Source organism: Cynocephalus volans, chromosome 5, assembly GCF_027409185.1.
Source record: "Cynocephalus volans isolate mCynVol1 chromosome 5, mCynVol1.pri, whole genome shotgun sequence".
Lineage (NCBI taxonomy): Eukaryota > Metazoa > Chordata > Mammalia > Dermoptera > Cynocephalidae > Cynocephalus > Cynocephalus volans.
Window position 1 is genome coordinate 12,270,342 of NC_084464.1, and position 23,846 is coordinate 12,294,187.

Consider the following 23,846-nt stretch of genomic DNA (forward strand, 5'->3'; position numbering starts at 1 on the left):
GTCCTCAGGTCATCTGCCCATCTGCATGTGGCACTCTTTTCTTGGGTTTTATGGCACCTGGCTGGCCATCAGGTTTAAGTGGCACCCTCCAAGCCATTTGCCTTCAGACAAACACAATGTGCATTTACTACATAGTCTCTAGAGCACATTACACCATCCACCCCTAGGTCCCATAGTTGCAGCTGCCAGGGTCTCCCTGTTTCTGCTGCTTTACTGTCTCAATTTCTCATGCACAGCAGGTCATGCCTGGAGATGCACGGTTTCCCCCAACTCACCCCTGGGTTGGTCTTCCCTGGTGTGAGAGGCAGGAGTGGCCAATCACTGCATGTCATCCTCCAGGAGATTCATTTGTGCTTCCAATGACTCCACTTTCTGCTGCAAATCTTGATCAGTTTGCTGCGTAGTGAGCAGCAGCCAGGCTCTGGTCAGCAGGAAAGTGGCTGCCAGGCACCACATGCTCAAGGACAGCCACATTTCCTCCTTCTTCCAAAGGTTTTCAGCTCCTGTACCTATTCAGAATCCTGTCACAGACTACACCAATTGCAGCATCAAGGCAAATGTCTTTAATCCTCCTGACTATGCCAATTGTAAAGGTACATGACCATGCTAGTTGTCAGGCTCTTTTACCAGCCGGTAATCCTGTACCGACTGGGCCAATTGCCAAGCTAGGGCTGGGTCTGGAGCTCACAGACCCCTCAAGCCCATTCACAGACTGGGTCACAAACACTTCACATGCCAGGCTGGGTCACCAGACCCCTCACACACAGTTCTATGAGCTAGGTAACTGGTGAAAAGGTCTTTGGAACCATAGGTTGGAAAGCATGGCTGCGCAGGATGGACACCTGAGGCAGATGCCCACCTGCATGCTTCACTAAAACTCCTCTCTCTCTCTCTCTCTCTCTCTCTGTCTCTCCCCCCACCATAGAGCATAAGAATAGCAACAAAACTAAAAAGACACATTGGGGCACATGTGCACTAACTCCACACACATACACACACAATTTGCTTACAATGGATGTGCTAAACCACACCCAACTGGACCCAAGGCGAGGGCCCTGACCAAACTATTCTATTTTCCCAACAACCTCCCATACAAGCAATAACATGGATGAATTTCAGAATACTGTTCTGAGTGGAAAAAGCCAGAAACAAAGGGAAAATACTGCATTATCCCATATATGTAAAACGGTGTAACAGAATTCTAATTTATAGTGATAGAAATCAGATCGGGGTTTGCTAAGAGTGTGTGTGTGTGTGTGTGTGTGTGTGTGTGTGTGTCTAATGTGTGTGTGGCGGGGTTGCGGGTGAGGAAGATTGACTGCAAAGGGTATGAGAGAATTTTTTGATGTGATGCAAAATGTATATTTTACTTATGGTGGTAGTTACATGGATGCATACATTTGTCAAAACTCATTGAACCGTACATATAAAATGTTTTATTTTATTGTTTGTAAATTGTAACTCAACAGTTTGACTTTAAAAATACCAATTTGGGACCCCCACCCACAGGATGCCCCCAGGGGAGCCATGGGGAGGCCGGTACTGCTGCTGGAGGCTGTTGCTGCAAGCTGTTGCTGCCGGGGGGCCCCAGGACCATCTGAGAGGCTGCCGCCACCACCAGACCTGTACTGAACTAGACCCTGGGAATGCAGAGTGATGCTCAAGACAGTTCTGGATCTTGTTTTCATGGATTTTACAGTCAAATCCAAAAGGTAGACATTGAACACATATTACAAATGTGACGAGGGCTTTAAAAAGGGGACAGTACTGATCCTATGGGAGCAGATAACATGGCGACCTAGCCTGGTGGGGAGAGAAGCCTGGAGCTGTGCTGCAGTAGATGCTGAGGTCCTGGGGATGCTTTAGCTCCAAAGATGGAGATTGTGTGTCTTTCCAAACACGAGTGATTTGTGGGCTATAGTAAGGATTTTGGACTTTTTTCTAAGGGTAATGAGAAATCACTGAAGGGTTTTAAATAAGTCAGTGGCATGCTGAAATATAATACTAAATGAAGAAAAATCTGGAATTGTATATGAAGTATGATCTCAGCTCTGATTACATGTGTGTGTGTGTGTGTGTGTGTGCGCGTATGATATTGACTCATTTATTTAACAAAGACATACTAAGTACCTTCTATGTGCCAGGCACTATTATAGGACCTCAGGTAGCAGCAGTGGACAAAACATAGTCAAAAAGATAGAAAGTAAAGTTAGTAAATAAATAGGACATTGAGTTTATTGAGTAAAAGAAATTATGGTGAGGGGATAGAAAGTGATGAAAATCAGCATGAAGGGAGGTTCTATTTTAAATAACCAAAATGTTAACAGTGGTTATTTTGGGATTGTAGGCAATTTCTGTTTCCTTATTTATATATTTCTGTATTTTTATAAGCTTCCAAAATAAGCATTATGATTCTAAAAATAAAAACAGTACAGGTCAGTTAAAGAATAAAAGGGAAAAGGAAAACTATCACACCAGAAAAAAAAAACAAAAAACAAAAATCAAAACCAATTAGATTGAGGCGCTCTGGATTTAGCCAGGGGTAATGCAGAGTGTGCGATAAAACAGCTGCTAGTGATAGCCTCATCTGATCCAAACTTTTAGAAGCTTCACAGAATGAGGTGGTCCTTGTTCTTGATCTTGACCATAAACATATTATACAGGGCTAGAGTGACAAGGAGAGGGTCTCTATGAAGGAAGTTTGTGGTGAACCTGCAGTCCTCATGTATGTTAGCATCCCTGCCTCCAGTCGTAAACCACTGACTTGTATGGCTAGTAATAAAAAGATATTTTCAACATCTTTAGAGGCTTTGCCCTGCCCACAGCGTTTCTCAGTCTGGCCCTAAAAGCTGAGCAGGAAGGGCAGAGCCTAGTTCCACTCTTCTCTGTTTCAGACTCTGTGCTTCTGCACCTCCTCTGTCTTGCAAATTGTGGCTTTGATCCGTTCAGGATCTGGTTAGGGGCAGGATGGGAGGCAGAGAAGGTCTTATTTGTCTGGTGTTGTTATGATTACAGGAGTTGTCTGGGTTTTTTAAGCAGACCCCTTCTTCCAAGGGACACTGGTTCAATTTCTTTAGACGCACCCTTTCTATATCCTTCTTTTTGCCGGGGCTCTCTCCCTTTGGGCTGGTCTCTTACCACTCCTTGATTACAACCAGGCACCTGGCAGTACACATCTAACTTCATGTCCTATGTATGTGACTCTGGTAGTCATAACTGAATGGAGAAGCCCAGGAGAACACACACATTAAGGAGCAAAATGAGAAGAGAAATGAGTATCGACCCCAGCTAACTGCAATGAAAAGAAACAAAAAGGGGACGGCAGAAAGGTAAAATAAATAAAAACAGAATAAATTCAAATAATTATTTATAATAATATGATAATTCCTCAAGTAAAAGACACTGTCAAACTGAGTAAATGACAAAAACCCAGCCATATAATGCTTACAGTAAATAACAATAAGGCAATGAAAAAGAAAAGTTGATCCCTATTTCTTGCTGAATCAAGTGATACCAGAAATGTAAAGCAGAAATAAACCTGGAGAGGCCATAAAGGAAGTTGCTGTTTAGAGTTTAAAAAGGTCTGAACAGTAAAAGAACATTTTATAATGATAAAGGTTTAATTTAGGAAAGTGATGTTATAGTGACACGACCTACATACGGCAAATAACAGCAGCTGAATATGAAATCTAACAACATTTGTATATTTGTGAAGGAATTTGTACACAATACAGTAATAAATGCCACCTCTCTGATCATAATCTAAGAACATTATAAGTTAACAATTCAAATGTGATCTATTTTTGGCAAGGATTTGTGGAAATAGATTTTCTTATATATCGTTGGCCCAAATGTATTTTTTAACAAGTTTTTTGAAAAGCAGCCTGGCAATATCTATTAACATTTAAAATATGCAAACTCTTCAACCCAGTAGATCCACCTTGAAATCTATCCAGAGGAATACCAGCACCGGTATGAATGGATCAGGAACAGGGATTTTATTGTAGCATTCCTTTTGATAGGAAAATAAAAATGACGATTAAAAGTGACTGTCTGTTAGTAGGGAATGGTGAAATAAGTCATGTTACAACTGTAGCATAATATATTATACAGCCTTTGAAAAGAATAAGACGAAACTGTAATTACTGACGTGAAGAAAATCCCACCAGCTCTTGTTGAGTGAGAATGAATGTAGGGAGGTGTAGACAACACACAATCTCTCTGTGCAACAGTGGAAAGTTCCTCTATAAGGGAATATGCCATTTGTTCATAGATATGTGTATGCATATATTTTGTTACTTAAACATGAAGGAAATAAAATGGGTTATGTGAGGGAAGTGTAATGGACAGAAGCAAGGGGACTGTGGATAGAAGACGTGAAGGGGGATCAAGGAAAAAAAGGCCATTTAAGAAAAGAAATAAACTTGTATTTTATGACTTGTAAGGATGACCATGATTCAATGAAAAACGCAAGTTTGCATAAAAGTGTATGGTACGTTTCTATATCAGTTAAGAGTCCCCCCACCCCTGTCTGTCTCTGTGTCTGTCTTTCTGTCTATCTCTCTCTCTGTCTCTCTCTCCCTCCCTCCATCTATCCGACCTTAGCTGCGAGGTGGGGAGTGACAAAGGTTCAAGCGAGGATTACGGCAGAAGGGAGGAAAGAATGGCCATGAAACTACTTAATGAGATAGAAGAGTGTGTAGCCAGTTACCAGATGTGGGTGACATTAGAGGAAGAAAATCCATGGGTGGAAGAGAGTTTTTGAGTCGGGGTGGCTTGGAGAGTAGGAAAGTCATGAAAAGAAATAGGAAGTATGGGGAAGGAGCCCTGTGAGCAGAATGCAGGTCAGTTCTGGTTTGCATGTCTGAACCCGAGGTGCTGGCAGGACCCCCAGGGGTGGTGGCTGCTCACCTGGGAGTGGGAAAGTAGGAAAGAAAGCCATGCAGGACCCCCTTGAGTTCTCTTATTGCCTACAGTTTGACTACATAGTGTGAACAGATTTTGTAAGTTTATAAGCAAAAGGAGCAACGATGAAGGGGAATGTTGAAGCAAGTGACGACACGAGACTGAAAGCGATGTCTCACACTCACGCACGTGCACACGTACACACGTGCACACACACAACCCTCAAAGAAATGGAAAGGCATATTGTGAACAGAAAAATATTTTGAACCATTGTGTCAGACAAAGAGTTAGTATCTTTAATATGGAAAGATGAAAATAAAAAAACTGAAAAAAAAATTGTGGAAATAGCATGAAAGGGAATTTACAATATAAAAGCATAAATGCTCAGCGAACATAAAAATATTTAAATTCATTAGATTTATGGGATTGGGTATTAAAATAACAATGAAATATTATATTGTGTACTATGTAGGCAAAACTGAAAAATAGGGTGACAGTTTTGGCAAGCATATGAATAACTGGATATTTTCCTACATTGCTGGTTACAGTGTGAATTTCGATCATTTTTTTTTTTGTAGTGCAAAGGCAAGAATCCCAACTGTTTGATTTAGTATTCCTGATCCTAGATATTCATTTTAAGAAAATAAGCAGAGATAAGCATCAAAATTTTTGTAAAATTGTTTCAACATGATATAAATATCCAGTCAAAGAGGGCTGGTTAAATAAAACCACAGGATGTACTACTATTCAGTGATTAAAAATCATACTCAGGGAAATATTTAATAACAAGCAAGAAACACAATATGTTGAGTGTAAAGAAGGATGCAAACCACATATGTGGTATAATCACAGTTCAATAAAAATTTGTTTTATGCACACATTTATATAATGTATAGTAATAATTATATGATGTATAGAATTATATAGCACACATATTAATATTATCTAATGTATATATAATTATAATGTGTATATAATTGTTTACATAATGTGTATATAATACATTTTTATAAAAAGGAAGATCAGTTTTAGAGCAAAGAACAATTTACATGAAAACAAAGGGAATGTTAAGGAGATTTGGGAGTCTCTCTCTTTGATAGCGACTTTATTACCTTACCATGCACACGTTATTACATTTTACCATATGAGGATAGAAATACCATTAAACCAGAAGTCACTCCTGGTACACAGAATCTCTAAGATAGTCTCTCAGAGATGTCCAAGCTCTAATCCTCAGAGCCTTGACACGTCAGGAGGGAGATTATTCGGGTGAACCTAAACTGATCATGTGAGCCTTTGAAAGCAGGGAACTTTCTTAGGCCGGTGGCAGAAGAGAAGTTGGAGAGATTCAAAGTACAGTATTTAAAAGATGCAGACCTGCTGCTGACCACCTGGAAAGTGTGAGAGGAAAACAAATTCTGCCAACAGGCCGCAAGGCTGCAGAGGACTGCAGGGCCAGATCAGAGCTGCAGCCGGTGATACAGTGATTTGGGTCTTGTGGGGTTTTACATAGAGGGACCAGCTGAGCCACGCTATGCCCAGATTTCAGAGCCACAAAACATGTAAGATAATAAATGAATGTTGCTTTGAACTACTCAGTTTGTGGTAATTTGTTCCAGCAGCAATAAAAAATGAATACATGGTCCAATGTTTAAAAATGTATACAAGTAGAAAATAGGGTGCCATTTCTCAAGTAAGATTCAGCACAAGGATCAAATGTGTGGGCTTTCAGGTCAAGTAGAACTGAGACTAAATTTCTTATTTTTTACTAATTGGCTGTCTGGTTTGAAGGAAGTTCTTTGATCTTTCTGAGTCTCAATTTCCAAATCTGTCAAATGGGATAATGGTAACTATTTTAACAGTTGGCTGTGTGTTTCTGTGTGTGGAGTAAACAATACTTGATGTGTAGAGTTCTTAGAAAATACTAAACAATGCATTCTATTATTATTGTATATTTGTTATTTTAGCTAGCTAGCAACTATGTACTGAGAATTTCAATTATAAGGCTTTAAAAAGAATAATATACTTAAAACCTAAATAAAAATATTTTCTCCACTTCCTTCCCTTCTCCTCCCTTTTCATCTTGATTTTGACCCGATCAACCTCGCAACCAACAAATTCTGTTTTAGATTCAAAGTAAGGAAGCTCTTCCAAGGGTTTGCATGATCTCATCTCAATAGAGTGAAGTGTCACGTGTCTCGGAGAAGTGGTGCCTGACCCATCCGTCTTTCTCCAAAGGATGCTTTTTGGTGTCTGCCTTTAGCTTGGGATAGTCCACTGGGGGCAGAGGCAAAACATACAATGAAACCATCTCTTCCCTAAATGCATGATCCACAGAGACTTAGGCTGAGGAGCAAGAGGCTGCTGGTGTTGTTCCTGGGGAAGAAAAGATTTTCAAAGCATGCTGATAGGAAGCCCATGTCCTCAAAATATTATACTGCTGAATATCTCATTAAAAAATATCCACAAGGGCAATTCCAAAGGGCATGGGATGGCAGCATTTAACCCCTGGAGGGAGAAAGGGTACAGAAAACAAGGCTTTAACTGCTCACAATCTATGTATCCTTTTTGAAAAAACTATCAGATCAACCTCCTAGTTTGAGCTGTGGCTCTCCAGAGGTACTCCAAGCTCTAGCAGCTTCTGGGCCAGGATATTTGTCACAAGGCTCTGGGGATAGACCTTCATATATGGGTTCTTTAGAGTGAGAGGTCAAGCCAATGACTTGAGAGGCATAAAGGTGTAGTACTGCCTTGCTTATGTCCTATCTGTTTATCAATTTATTAATTTTTCATTTGAGGAATATTTGTTGAGGAAGTTTTCTGTATCAGGTACTGTGCTAGAGAAATAGGAGAAACAGGGATTGTCAGGCTGGGTCACAGACCCTTCAAACCTGTTCTGTGCAGACTGGGTCACAGACCCCTCATATGCAGGTCATGAGCCAGGTAGTTGGAAAAAGATCCTGGGAACTGTTGGCAAGGTTGACAAGCTTTATTTGGAACATGAGCTCAGCCCCCAGTGGATCAGAGCCATTGTCTTTATACTAGAGTCAGATAGCCAAGGAACACATGGGCACACATGTGCAGTTAACATATTTACATCAGACAGGCTGAGTCGTGCTCAGCCGCCTATGAAGTGAGAGAGCCCAAACAGTCTGTCTCCATTTTCCTCACAGAGATGAACAAGACGTACTGTGTACAAGGAGTTCGTGATCTAGAATGGAGTTCTCAATTGAGGATATTTTATCCCCCAGGGGACATTTGTCATCATCTAGAGACCTTTTTGATTGCCACAACTGGGGTCATGGAGGAGAGGAGTGTTACTGGCACTCAGTGGGTATAGGCCAGGGATGCTGCTAGCCCCCACTGAAGTAACCAGCCCCAAATGGGAATAGTTCTGGGGTTGAGCAACTCAGATATAGAACATGTCATGCAAGATATAAAAAAAGTAGCTCAGGTGAGAAGAGCTGGTTGTAGGCAGAAAACAGAACTCTCTAGTGTGAAGATTTCATATTGGATCATTGAATCCATGGGAGTTTCTCTAAAAACGTGATCCCAGAAACAGAGCTGGTGATAGAGAATCCTACCCAGAGGAGAGTAGGAAAGCAGATCAGACACAGCTGCTGCTTGTAAATTACATCCCTGTGGTGTGGTTCACGGTTCTACCTGAAGTTCATACCCTGACTGAATGAAAACTGGGGGCACAGAGCAGCTTGAAGCCTCCTTTTTAGAATTCTTTCACCCCCGTTTGTCAGGCCTTATATAAACTCTTAGATTTCAGCAGTGTAAGCTTACAATCCTCTAAAGTAAAAAATCTGTAATATATTTTTTTCCACCTTTTTGTTTTTAACCCTAGGGAGCATTTCTAATAAAATCGTTCCCTGCCCTACGGACTGTGATCTCAGTCTCTTAAAAGAAGACCATGAATTATACTCTAAGGTAAGATGAAGGCTGTAGAAGTTGGCTGCAGAAAGATCATGAAAACAGCAGCCCCTGATTATTAACTATGATTTCTTAAAATGTATTTCCAGGTAGAAAGTAATTTGGTCTTCAAAGCAGGTTTTGAAGTACAGGACATGCTAAAGCAGCTGACGTTTGAGAAATCAGCAATGCCAATAAATTTTTATTACATCGGAATCAGACTGCTTTAAGCTGTTGAAGACTTCAGTTAAATTAATCAGTCTGCAAGACTCTTTCCAGCTTGAGCAGGGTGATTAGAAAATGTGCTGATTGTGCTGTGTTTCAGTGATTTATTTGGTGTGATTGTGTCCGTCATGAAGTCTGTATAGAAACTATCTTGATAAACTTAGGTAAATTAAGCAACCTGGGTTTCCAAAACATTGGCTCAATTAATTTTGCCGGCATTACTAGATTCAGTTTTTAGATAATCATTTTCAAAATCTATATCTACCTAGACCAAGTGACTTTGAGTTTTAAGTATTCAGAAAGTTTAGCCTGGCTAGAAAATTGAAGTAAAAAGGATTTCACTCCAACCAGGCAGTACAATGGGAAATGCAAATTATCTGATTCATTATTTTAATTCCCTACCTTCTTAACTAAATAAATACAGTTCTTATAAAGCCAACTTTCATGCCTGCTCTTCAGACTAATCTTACAGTCAGTCTTTTATTTTTCATCTCTAAATGGTGGGCCACCATCTAATGAAATAAATGACTGAGTTTTTGATGTCCAGATGACCACTTGCAGAATTTACAATTGTGATTGTTTCTATATCACGGACTGTGTTAAAGAGGAAAGCTTAAGAATCAAAAGTTTAGTGAAATTCGTAACGATGACAAATAACATTTACTGCGTGTTGGGAAAGTACTAGATGCTGGCAAATGTTTTCAGTCCTCTCCATCAAATGACTCATCTTATTCTTACAACAAACTAATGGGGTAGATACTGCTATTGTCATCATTATCCCCATTTTACAGGTGAGAAAAATGAGGCCTGGGGATAGGAAATAAATAAGCCAAAACTCCATTGCTAACAAGTGTATAGCTGGGCTTTGAACTCAGACTACCAGGTTCTCTGATTCTTATTTATATCAATCATGAAATAATCCTTCCAAAAAAGTTGTGTATTCCCTTCTCCTTTCAGCCAGGTATACATTTTCTACTTCTTTGTTCTTATGAACTTAACTCAAAGGCTAAGATATGAAAACCAAGGTACAATCCACTAGGAAGGAAAAAAAAAAAAAAAGAATTAGTGAAGGAAAGCTCACAGCCTTTTAGTCCATATTACATATTAGATGCTTTTATGTATACTCTTTGGGAAACTCAAGAAAGGATATGTCCATAAGACTTCCAGAATATCATGGATTTGATAGCCTTTTAAATGTGTCTGTAAAATTCTCATACCAACTCTTGATTAACATTGAGATTAGATGAAAGACTAAAGCAGGTAAGGTGGGAATGAATATGTTCACTCTAAAACCCTACAGTTTTTCTCTATGTTTTCTGAGATTACATATTCAGTTAAGGTGTTCTCTTTTTCATTTTATTTTTAATATTATATTCTAAAGATGACAAGTCAATTGTTTGGGACAGTCCTGAAGGTCAGGCATATTGGAAAGGTGTCCTAACTCTGAATCACTTCCAGAAGCAGCACGTGCGTGTGTGTGTTGGAAATATGTCTCTCTATCAGTCTTTTTCTGTTGCTTTTAACAAAATACCTGAAACTGGGTAATTTATAAAGAAAAACAATATTTATTGCTTATAGTTTCTGAGGCTGGGAAGTCCAAAGTCCATATGGTGGTGGCAACAGTGACCCAGGGGTCTCACGTTGCAAGATGGTGGAATCAGAGAGAGCAGAGAGAGAGACAGACAGACAGACTCTCCTCTTCTTTTAAAGCCCTCAGAACCACACCCCGACCACCATTTTTAATCCATTCACTACTGCACAGTCTTACAATCCAATCACCTCTTCAAGATTCCACCTTTCAATTGCCATAATAGGATTTCCCAGCCTCTTATCAGTCACAGTGGGAGCAAGTTTTTAATACATAAACTTGTGGGACACAATTCAAGCTTCACTGAGTTTGCGGGGGGTGGGGGGACATGATTAAATCTACAACAGTCTCAGTAGTGTTCATGCTGTGGGAAGACAGAGCCAGAAACACACCTAAGTTATAAGCAACCAAGTGTTGTGGGTAAGGGCAGTATCCTACTTTCTAAACATAGGTATACTCCCCTCTGGACAATAAACAGACTCAGTCTGAGACTGCATACTCCAATTTAAGCATTTTATTCTCTTCTTAACTTTTCATGACATCAGGAATTAATTTGGATATATTCAGTTAATATTAAAGACTGTGGGAAAATGAAGTTAATGTAAAACTTCAAATGTGAAGTATCAGTTTATCAGGTAGAAATGATCAGAGAACAATCTGAACTTGTGGTCCTAAGTGACCAGGGGTGCTAGTTGTCTTCCAAAGAGCAGAAACAGAACCCCCAGGGGGTTCATAACTTGGGGGTCTCTCCAGATATGTCCTGAGCTACACAGCCAGGGATATCTTGTTTTCCCTTGGGTTCAGTTAATGGAAGCCTGTCCTGTAAAATTCTCTGGTAAACACATCAGGCACGAATTAAAGAAAGGGGAAACAGTATTCCTGCTGGATGGTCATGGGATTTAGGCTGGATTTAATTTGGAGCTATGATTTTTTTTTTTTGGATGATAATAACAGCGCCGATGAGAACGAACATGATGTTATATTTACTTGCTTTGATACTTCAGATGCACCTGGTATTTGTTGTTATCTATGGCTTGCAATTCTGTGATCTTATTAATATACCCCTCTTAGCAGAGTGTCTCCACCCCAAACCTTCCTCCCCTGCCTTCTGAAAAACTAGTGAGCATCACTTGGGTGGGCATTAAAGGTTCTGGCCGCTCACTTCTGATCTTCCCAGGGCAGTTCAAAAGCTTTTGTAATCCTCAAGCTTCAGTCCTGTATTCACTGTTTCCTCTTTGTGAGGCTCTCTCTTTTGATGAAAACGATCCTCTTGCTCTTCATCTGGCCAGATGGGCAGGTGAACGGTTCTCCCCAGAGAGCTGTGCAAAGACCCTGTCCGGGGCTCGGCGAAGAAATCCTGCTGCTGAGTGGAGCCTGATTGTGCCGACACCGTAATGCTTTTCTGCCACACTGGTGTCACTAGCCTGTGGACTGCAAGCTCTCACTCCACACAAAGACACCCTCTCACGTGTCCCGTCATCCTCGCCCTTCTTCATGAACTCTTAGGCCCATGGAAGGAATCATGGCTCTGAGGCAAAAACCGCTGAACAGCAGTATAGGAACCCTGAGCTGCTCTTCCTTCCATCTAACACAATTAAACAGGTTTGTCTGTCATGAGCTAGAACAACTTTGAGACTTAGTTCTGATAACATTTCCTACATAGCAGCTTTATAATAAATAATAAATGTACAAGAAAGGGTGTTAGATATTCAATTGATCACCCATGTTATATAGTATCCTCTGCCAGATACTAATATTAATATTAGTAGTCTAAAACATTTTAAGTGTTGTTAATAATAAATAATAAAATAATAATAATTAATACTACTACTAATAAAATAATAATAATAATAATAAAATAATAAATAATAATAGATGCACAAGAAAGGGTGTTAGATATTCAATTGATCACCTATGTTATATAGTATCCTCTGCCAGATACTAATATTAATATTAATATTCTAAAACATTTCAAGTGTTGTTTCTCCTAAGAAGAATTATATACATCCATAAATTATATTAAAAATATATACCTCTATGCATATAAATGTTTGTCTTTATAAGAATTCTGCAGTCTATGTAGGATAAATACTATCTCCATTTTCCAGATTAAAAAACTTCAATTCATGGACTTTCACAAATCCACCTAAGTTCACAAAATAGTAAGAATATTCAAACATGTGCCTTCTGACCATCATCTGACTACCCTTTTCACTATCCTCTTTAGGCTTTCAAAATTTTTGGAAATCCTCTTTCCTCTCAGTTTGTGTTGTGTTTGGAAGAGTGCTCATTCATTGTTTCCTAACCAATGTTGTATTTTTTTCCCAGTATTGTGTTTGAATGGCAATTTTTCAAAAACCAAATTTTTGGTGCATGAACTTGAAAATCGCATTCTGAACTTTAGCCATTTATATTTAAATATTTGTTCTTGATTGCTGTAGCAGGTCAGGATACGTAATTTACAAAATGTGATGTTCTTGAACCAATTTGCACCACCAATTTCTCTTTAAAGTATAAATATTTATCTTCCTAAAGACATTTCAATCTAAAGATTGGAAGACTCTTTTTAAAAAAATTTTTTTAAAAAGATGCTCTTTGGATTCAGGGTACAGACAGGACTTAAAGTTGTAATGGGCCAGGGGGTCAATTTTCTGTCTTTTAAATGTCAACAATATCATAGTTAAAGCGTTATTTCTCTGGCATAGATTTAAGATATAAATTTGTGCTCGGTGGACTGTTTAGATCATTAAACCAGATCCCTGTGAGCAGGCTTACACACCCTGTACTAACCTGGGAATTTCTCTGCACACATTTACCTTCTTTTGGGGATAAAAACTTATTTCTTTGTGGTTTTCTTCCTCTTTGGGCTCATTTCTTTGGAGATGAACAAGTTTTTGTGATTTTATGTCTTCCGAAAAACTCAGTTGAAGGAATTTTTAGTGCATTAATTGAGATATTTCTTAAAGGAAATACAAAGGTTCAGAAAATTTTGCAAGTTTTAGAATTTATAGGTCTTTTTCTTCAGGACTTACCAACTGGAGGTAGAGTCCATTGTTGATGTAATGTAAGTACCTAATGAAATGACCTCTAATAGCTATTTCTTGAACATCTACTATGTGCTTAGTACCAAATTAGATGTTGTGAAAGAAACAGAGAAATATACTCCATTCCATTTCCACTATGAATTAGTTTGGAGAAACAGAATAGATATTCATACGTGGCGGACACGGTATATAATAGCAATCTGTGGTAAAGGGCATCTTGCCAGGATTAATCTAGCCATCACATCTTGGGCACTAGTGGTGACAATCAGCTTTGTACCCCATGCGTATTCATAACCAATAATAAATAAATAAATAAATAAATAAATAAGAAATATGTCTAAATTTCAAGACAGGGTGGAATGCAGACCTGAGATATGTAGAAGAGTGTTTTACAAGACAGCATGTGGTACTTTAAAATGTTACTCTTTAGGAGAGAAAAATATTTCAAAGAAATGTGTGGCATGTGTGTGCCATTTACAAATTCAGTTACAACACTCAGATTTTCCAATTATTAGTAAAGATTATAGGAAAGGGGCAGCATATTTTATTCTCTTGCAGTTTAACTATTGTTTAATAGCTATAGGGCTCTCAGATTCCTAATTTAATGTTAATAATATTAGAAAAGATCAATGTGATTTATTTTGTGTATTTTATGTATTTGTTAATAATCAAAGAAAAAATAGCAATTTAATCACATAACCATTGCTTCAGAATTAAATAATTCTGCATTCTAAACAAACAAACAAACAGAAAGCAATTCAATACACTCTGTCATGAAATACCTATACTTTAACAAATTGGAAGTTCTGGTGGGTAAACCAAATCTACGATGAAGTTCTTGGTAGAAATTTCAACTTTCTATCAAGAGAAATTGAATAAAATAGCTAAGAAATTCATAAATAAATGCCATCAACTTTAAAATTTAAATAGCTACAACAGCATATTTTAAGCAGTCTAGCAATGTGTGCTAATCAAATATAAGTTGGGACCATTCAAAGCTCTCATACGTTTCGAAAAATATTTGGCACTTTTTAATTTACTCCAGAATGGAGTAATTAAAAATACCAACACTGAATAATCTGATCAAAAATACTTTTATTGGTATAGGAGCTATAGAGGCTGAGAAACATTAAAAGGGCCACAATGAAAAGTACCTTAAGTTGATAGCTATCATAACTGGATTTTGTTCGTAAAGTAATCAAATCAATCAATTTTGTCATAAAAGACATGAGCCTTATTGAGTTCACTAGGGATCTGATGACACGTCATCTATTTCACCTGAGTTTTGCTCTCAGCTTTTCCTGTTTACTACCACTTGCTAACCCAAAGCAGCATTTTGTGATTGCAAAATATTCCAACTAAGAACTGTGCTAAATCTTGTATGAACCGAAATCAAGGAATTTCAAGTAACTGACCTTTTACAAATGATAATTAAAAGCATTTGAGAAGAGTCTTAAAAAAGGGAAAGAAGAGTTGTCACACAACTATCTTACAAACACAAGTCATGCCTAGTTTTCTCCTTCTCTAGACTAGTAGTTTTCATACTACTCTTTATCAGTAGCATTTTGTAATAAAATCTTACAGGAAACCCCAACATATAAAACAATTCAAGCTGAGCTGCTTTGGTGGGAGGGGAAGGAAGAGCCCTGTTAGGTTAGCTGCCTTCTCCTACTCCCTACCATAATGGGACTCCCAAGAGTCCATGGTTGAACTACACAGGTCTTGGTCTGTTTTCCTGACAAATCATCATGGGCCACAAACTTCTCAGTTTCTAGTAAATTAGCTTCACTGATACTGTATACATCCTGAGCTTAAATTTTTGTTGTTGAGAGTCTCAGGCTGTGAGACTCAGGAGCTATTGATGACAATGCTGGAATACAGTGACCTGCCAAAGCAGAGAACAGAGGTGACGAGAGTCTTGGTGGCCTTCAAGTCCTTGCTTCCTGGGCTCCTGAAATCCAGCTGCCCCCCTGCTTTCTCTGCAGGCTGGTTGTTCAAACCTTCCTTCAAATTCCTTTTTGCCAAGATCTACTTTGTGCTGCATTTTTGCTTGCAACCAAAAGTCCTGATTAAATACAAATACCGTGACCATGATTATATTTGTTCATTCTAACAACATTTCCAGAAGCTTTCTCATGTGAAATAATACAAAAATGAGCAAGCTGTACCCTCTGCCTTTATGGAGACAAGAATCGAGTGAGGGAATCTGGAGTATAAAACAATAATTTCAATGCAAAAACTATGGCTAACTGTGCTCCCTCATGATCAATGAATCTGTAAGTCATTCTGGGGAAAATGTCACAGAAACCAGGTGAATTTTCTATCTGCTATTAATAAAATACTTTGTTTTGTCATTTTTTGTTTATTAATTTCTCTGACAAGGGAGATAGCCTGACTGATCATTCTGTGAAGGAAAAATCAACTGTTTGGAGAACTGGAGAATTTGAAGATTATTCACAGGATATATCTTACTTGGAGGAACTGGAGAAACACCGATTTTCAGTTTGATGAGTGACTATATCCTGTCTTTCTGTTTTCAGATTTAAACTTATTGAATCCAGTGTGCCTTTATTCTATTCTATTCTTATTTATTTATTCAAGAAATATTAATTGCATGCCTATTTTACGCTATAGGATATGTACACTGACTTGGAAAAGTTCGTCATCCAATGAAGGATATGGATGTTTAAAAACATCAAGGGGATGTGATAACAGTATTTTTTTAAAAAGTTACACAAAGTGCCTCTTACACACATGGAGAAGGCAAAGGCCAAATTTACTTGAGAGTGGAGAAGGGTTCCCAGAAGAAGTTTGAGCCAAATCTTGGGAGGAAGACTGCTGTGGAGGGATGGTGACCATTTAGTATGTGCAGAGTCTGGACATGGAAATGGGAGGGTAGCCAGAGGTTGCAACCCTTAGTTCACTTAAGATCTAAGCAGACCATTGTTATTGCTTTCTCTACCTGGTGGTGTATATATGGGTGTCTCTGTTCATGCAAACACACATATCACAAGCATGAAAAAAGGTGTAAAAGAGTGACCAATGGAGCCTCTCAAAGGAACCGAGTACAGGAGGCTCCTGCAATGGTGGTATCCATCAATGGTGGTGGTAAGGACAACAGTGGCAGTGGACAGAGAGTGGCCTAGAAAAGGAGAAAAGACAGTAGCTTGTCAAAGTCCTCCATTCCTATCCACTGACCCGTGGTCACCCCAAGATCTGGTGCCTAAACGGCTTTCCTATGGGGCATTTATCTGCCCTCTGACTTGGTTCTCAAAGAGTTTGCTGTCATATTTCCATCCTGGAGCCACCATCTGGAGGACACAGAATCAGCTCGAATTTCCTTTGTGCAGTCACATTTCTGACAACTCCTACGGGTCTTCACTTACATTAAGCGCTATCGACACTTTCACCAGTACTTTCCTGAAGCAGCGGGAGTGTGGTCTCCAGGCTAACAGGGCGTTGCTTTCTGGACCAAGAGAAGCAGGTCTGTGCCTAAGAAGCATCAGGTGGGAAAAGGAGCCCAAGAGCCCAGAAGACAAGAAACATGCATGTCTCTTCTAGAAAGAAAAAATATGCAAGGGGTGTTATTTTCAAATAAGAAAAAGACATGCTCTTTGTTTTTCAGAAACTCTCAGTCTGTGATAGACTCTAAGGGGAGGGTGACATGTACATTTAGATTTAATTCAATGAAATAACTGCCAGAACAGAGGTACCAGGTGCTTACTGCGGTGTGCAGAGAGCTGGGGCTTCTTTTGGGCTTTGCGCTAAGTTCTTGATCTCTCTGGGAAAAGTTCAATTAAGCTCACAGGCTCCCTGCTCCTCTATTTTGCCTATTTTACAGGCTTTCTGTGATAGCTCAACTCCCTGATGCCCTTCACGCATGACCTTTCAGAGTCCAGAGTTTGCAATCTTGCAGTGACATTATTTTGCACATACCATATAAAAGCTGAAGGGTCCCAAGTATCTCAGAGCTCCAATTTCTGATTGATTTTTTAAGATACAGGTCTCAGGCAGTCATCTTTCAGTAGGCGTCCCCTGATGCTCTAAGGGACAAAGTCTAGACCAGGGACTGGCAGCTGCAGTTCCCAGGGCCAAATTCTGCCCACCTCTGTATTCCTAAATAAAGCTTAATTGAAGCTCACACACATCCATTTGGTCATATTGTCTATGGCTTTTCCTCCTACAATGGCAGAAGTGAGTCTTTGGGACAAAGACAGTGTGGACAACAAAGCCTGAAATATTTACTACGTGCCTCCTTAAAAGGAAAGTTTGCCCACCCCTGCTCTACACTGACTTAGATGCTTCCCTGCTGTTCTCTCATGACACGGCTCACGTTATTTTAAATTGTTTTTTATTTTTTAGTTGATGGGTAAAACTGTGTACAGTTATTCTGTATAATATGACACTTTGACATATGTATCCATTGTGCAGTGGCTAAGTCAAACTATTTAACATATGCATTGGTTCACTATCCTTTTTTGTGAGTGTGTGGTGAGCACACTTAAAAATCTATTATTTTAGTTATTTCAAGTAGACAATGTATTATTAACTGTAGTCTCCATGTTGTCCAATAGATCTCTTAGTTCTCTTAATTAACTGAAATTTTGTACCCTTTGACCAACATCTCCTCAATCCCTCCACCTCCCAGCCACTGGTAACCACCACTCTACCCTCTGCTTCAGTAAGTTCGACTTTTTTAGATTCCACGTATGAGTTGAGATCACGCAGTCTTTGTCTTTCTGTGCCTGGCTTATTTCACTTAACATAATGTGCTTCGGGTTTACCCATGTTGTTCCTTCTTTTTAAAACTGGATAGTGTCCCACCGTGTTTCTATACCACATTTTCTCTATCCATTCGTCTTTTGATGGACACGTATGTTGATTCTATATCTTGGCTATCGTGAATAGTGCTGTGATGAACATGAGGAGACTTGCATTATTTTAAAAATTTTTTCTTTTTATTTTTCGGTGGATGGCCAATGCAGGGAACCAAACCTGTGATGCTAGGATTAGAAGGCTGTGCTGTAACCAAGTGAGCTATCGGGCCAGCCCCCCAAATATTTACAGGCTTGCCTCCCTCGACCCCGCTGGGCGCCTGGTGCATTTGGTCATCCAGCGCTGCATGCTCGGTTGCTGAAGGCTTGGTGTCTTGAAACACCATTTAATTTGCTCACAATTCGGAGGGCTGGGAATTCAGGCAGGACATGTTATCGCAAGCTATTCTATCGGTCAACATCATAAGTCACAGGCCAGCTTGAGGAGGAAGAGACTCCACCTCTTGATGAGGTGGTGACATTGCAAAAGAGCGTGTGCGGATGGAAGGCACTGTGTGGCCATCTTTGGGACACAACCCACCACATTTTACTTCATTCATTTCTGTGTGCACAGCTCCTGGCACAGGGCTCAACAAATATTTGTGGGGGAAAAAAAAAACCAAACAAGTTAGAAAAAATGAAAGTTAAAAAATGCCTTCGTAGATAGATCAGGCTGAGCGTGAATTCCAGTTCTGCTACTGCTGTGTGACCTTGAAGAATTGGTTTGAGCTCTCTGAGGCTGTTTTCTCCTGCATCAAGCTGGAATAATAATTCCTGCACTGTGGAGTTTGATGGTGATTGGGAATGTTGAGATTATTACGTAAGATACTCTGTACAATGACTGGAACATAGAGATTCTTAATAAAGGCAACTGTTTCTATTAACAATAATAATGATACATGTTAAGAAAAATATCTTTTCTAAAAGTTAAAATAGAGAGCAAAGGTCACTGTAAGATGATTTCTCACTTACCACATCTGCCTTCCTTTCTGTTCTTTAAACATGCTGGACACTTTATGACATCAGAGCCTTTGCATTTAATGTCTCCTATATCTGGAAAGTTCTTAGTGTTGTGCTTGGCTGTGCATATTGCAGGTCTCGGCATCGATTTTATCTCTGCAGAGAGGCCTTTTCTGACTATTCTACATAAAGATAGACCCATCTCTATTTTGGTTATTTACTTCCTCATCACCTTTTTTGTTTTCACAATTTAAAATAATCTTTTATCTTAATCTCATTTATGTATGCGTATCTGTTTACTCTCACTTCACAGAAGTTGTAGGCAGAAACCCCCTGGTCTGGGCAGTCCTTGGTTTCTAGGCCTTGGCCCTTGAGTACCCGATACAGTGATATGATCAGTCAATACTTAATGAATGAATGAATAAGAGGATGAATGAGTAACCGGTTCTCTCTGTCTCGCTCTCTCTTCCAAGCCCCTTGCATGTCATAAGTATTTATTTACTTCCAATCTCTTCTTTCTCTTGAATTTGTTACCATTAAAAAAAAAAAAGGAATATGGTATAATTAACCACTATATGCATTTCTTTTTAAACCAGGGTTGAGGATATGGGGGCTGCTAAGACTTCTATAAACTTCTGTTTTAAATGGTCTGAGATACAATCTGAACAATTTCCTTGATGTTTTATTAGAGCTGGTAAATCATTTATGGGGCAGCCCTTACCTAAATCCTCTCCAAATCCCCATAAAATGCATTTAACACAGAATACTGTACTAACCAGCTTCAAAGATATATATGACGTTGGGTGGGAAGTATTTGTTCTAGTGCAGCAAGTTTAAACACACGTATATTCTTTTCTTTCTTACATGCTCTGTCTCTCACCCTAATTCACCTCTCTCCCCTACCCCAGTGCCTGATCGGAACACGCTGCTTTTGGTGAGTTTGGTAGATTGTTAAAGCTTCAGTAAATCACAATTTACAAATCCAATATTTTTTCAATGAATATAAGACTTTAGCTAGTCAAATGCAAGTTTGTATCATTTGTAGCTGCCAATAATTTAAAAAAATGCTTCCAAAATATAATTTTAATACTGTTAGACATCTTTTTCTTAGCCAGAAAGATACTCAACTAAGTTGCCTCTGAGCATGTAAAAGAGAACACTATTCCCACACATCTGACCCTAGTCAGCCTGCTGCCAACAGCATCAGGTGGCCATAGGTGACAGTCCTCTGGCTCATTCCTGGCAGGGTCTGCATCATGGCTGTCTTCTCTGGGCCACAAGACCTGTACTCACAGGATGTTTACATTTTTTCTCTGAGATATATGAGTGCAAGATTGTTACATACTGGGAAATACCCCCTTATTTGAATATTCATAACTATAGATAAACAGATCGACTCTATTGCTAGATAGTGTGATAGACTGATTCTCTTCATCTCATATTTTAGATAATATGAGATCTCCAAGGTATCCCTGGATACTTCTGTAAACTGAAAGCAGTTAATAAAAATTTGTTGAATTAATATATGAAAAATAAGGCTCAAATAAGAATATTGGTATTTCTAGAAGAAAATTCTGGAGAAACAGCCAGTGATACAAAACTCAAGGCTGACTTCAGATGTGCTAGGTCAGTTTGTCTGTGGAGGCTGTCATTTCTTTCTGTTGGACATGTTCTTTGTCCCCAAATTCCTTCACTCCCTGTTGTTTCTGATAATAGATATCCACCCCCCCAACTCCCCCCACACATACATACTCCAAGAGGTTGGCTATGATGTCTGAGAAGTTTGTATGACCATGGTGACTGACCCAGAGGTGGGAATATACTCTGAACCAGAACACCTGAGCCCTTTCCCAGGACTTTATATTTTGTTACTGAGAAATAGAAATTCCTTCTCCTCTCCACAGTCTTCAGCTGGAGTGATTTCACATCAGTGCTCCCTATGGTCAGGCCCACCCTTTTACTCCCTTTACCACCTCTCATTAATATTTATTGTTTGTAGTCTATTTGAAACCAGTAGATGTAGGAGTCCCACTGGTGCTTTGTAGTGACACATATGTATTCTGTTCTATAGAAAGGAAAGTGAATAAAAGGAGAGTCCTAGAAATTGTGTGATAAACACGAGTCTATATAGACACAATTATATACATTCATGAGAACACGTATTTCACGTCAAAAAGATACTGTCCACTGGAAGGACTTCAAAGAGAAAGTTTGCAATGACCATTTATTTAATTACATAAATAATCACTCATTTGCCTGTGAATCATTGCCTGTGAAGTGGATTGGTTTCCCCGCTTCCGAATGCAATACCTTCATCTTTGTACAGTGTTTTTTCCAAAGAAGTAAGCCAGACTATGTTAAGTACCTCCGGAAGTTGCACTCATGACTGCTTCTAAGCAGTAGATATCACTCCAGTGGCTTAAGGAAGTTAACATACTGTTCAGAAGCACCTAACTCCCTACTGGGGAGAAGGTTCTGTAACAAGACAATCTTAAAATGTTTCCAGTACTATTCCAATCGGTGGGTAAGCAACCAGAGAATCACACACTTTTAGAGCAGAAAAGGATCTTGGGATGATTTAGTTCAGCCCTGTCAGTTTGTTATAAAACTGAGACCTATAGAAGTTAAGTGACTTACTTTAGGTCATGCAGCTAATAAATTAATAGAAATGGGACTAGAACTCACTTCCTTTCAATCTCAATCCAGACCCAATTACAAAACATAAATTCTCCCTAGAACTCTGCTAGTGTTTTACTAATTTCTCATTTCTATCAATTGCAAGATGCTTTGATATTTATCAATACGTTGATGAGAAAGTGCTGATTCTTGGGAAAATGCATATAACGGATGAATGCAAGTTTCCTTCTGCCATGGAGGTGAGGAGTGGGCAGATGCCAAGATATTTGCAAAGAAGCACATGTTGTTGGCTACGCAGACTGAGATCTTTTTTGTGTTCTTGGCTGGTAATGTATGTAGCTGACCTGAATGTGTTGCTTAGGGAAGGTATGGGTTAACTATACACATCACAACAGGAAAGTTGTTCTTGAATAAGAGTGATACACTTTCCTTTTTATAACACACATGTGATTTGACATTGAAATAAAATGCAGATGCTTCTTTGATTGGCGTATTCCCTATTGTGCTTTTCTAAAACACCTTCACATATGGTCTGCCTCATTCCTGAGAAATGACTTGTTGTTTATGTCATACAAACAGAACAGATTGATTTTACAGTGAGTAAGGAGCTTGATAAATTGTACGTTGGAGAGAAATCCTTGTCTCGGCAATCTAAACATTTGAAAATAAATGTTGCCTTTTGGAAAAGGCTCTTGTGATACACCCATGATCCCTTTATTTCATGCCCCCTTTCTAGGGGTTAAATAAGACACACACATGCAATCTCAGCAAACAGAAAGGGTAGTTACAATCACTTCAAAATATAATTTTTCTTTTTACTGTGAAACATATCCTGAGATCTAACAGGTGAAAAATGCCAGATCTATCCCAAAAGAACCAACCCCTATAACGTCATCACTGTATCTGTACTGTGACCAGAATAAAACAGTCCTGCTCTTGGGGAGGAGAGTATTGTTTCCTTATTTAACAAGCAAATTTTAAATATAAAAATTTTATGCTAAAAAGCTTTCTTAGAGGTCTCCAACTTTTATTCCTTCAGAATTACTCTGCACAATGCAGTGAAAGTAACGTTGTATGCTCACTCCTCTGACAATAGGCTAACCACATCCATCTGTGCAGAATTTTACAGTTTATAAATCTCTCATACATTTTTTTCATTTGATGCTCACAACAGCCTTGTGATAATCGTTATCCCTGTTTTACAGATTATATAATTGAAGTCCAGAGAGATCAGGTGATTTACTGACCAATACTCAACGGGTGTCACTGTGTCACTATCCAGTGCTCTTTTGGCTATAGCTCATCACCTCCCTAACCAGCCTCAGAGCCATACATAGACTTTAGTTGGCACATTTTACAGTTTTTAAAATATAATGTTTGAAGGAATATTCTACCAGAATGTCCCACTGAGTTGAGGTGGATGTGGAGAGGATGAGATTCCACGGAGGAGAGATGCTAACAGAGTCATCTCTAGGATGGTTCATGCAGCGGAGAAAAACACCAGGAATGTGTCAGTGATCCCCATATAATTAGGTGTTTGTCAGCTGATTGATGTCCTTATCTCATTAGGTATGGCTAAAGCATGACCATGTGTTTACACTGAGAAGTAATAAATCTGAGTAGTTGAGAATACAGGATCTGGGGCATAATTCCTAAACTCAAATAGCTTTACAAACGACTAGTTGAGTAAACTTAGACAAGTTTCTCCACCACTTTGTGCCTCAGTTTCTCATCTGTAAAGGGAAGCTAGTAATA

General features: G+C 39.0%; 1 protein-coding gene across 1 annotated transcript in view; it reads left to right on the forward strand.

Annotated features, from left to right (window-relative positions):
• LOC134378885 (uncharacterized) overlaps window positions 1-23,846 on the forward strand; it is a 311,104-nt gene that overhangs the window by 152,081 nt on the left and 135,177 nt on the right. The window contains 2 exon segments of the mRNA XM_063098198.1: window positions 16,063-16,182; window positions 16,895-16,899. Coding sequence (XP_062954268.1) covers window positions 16,063-16,182; window positions 16,895-16,899 — 125 coding nt within the window.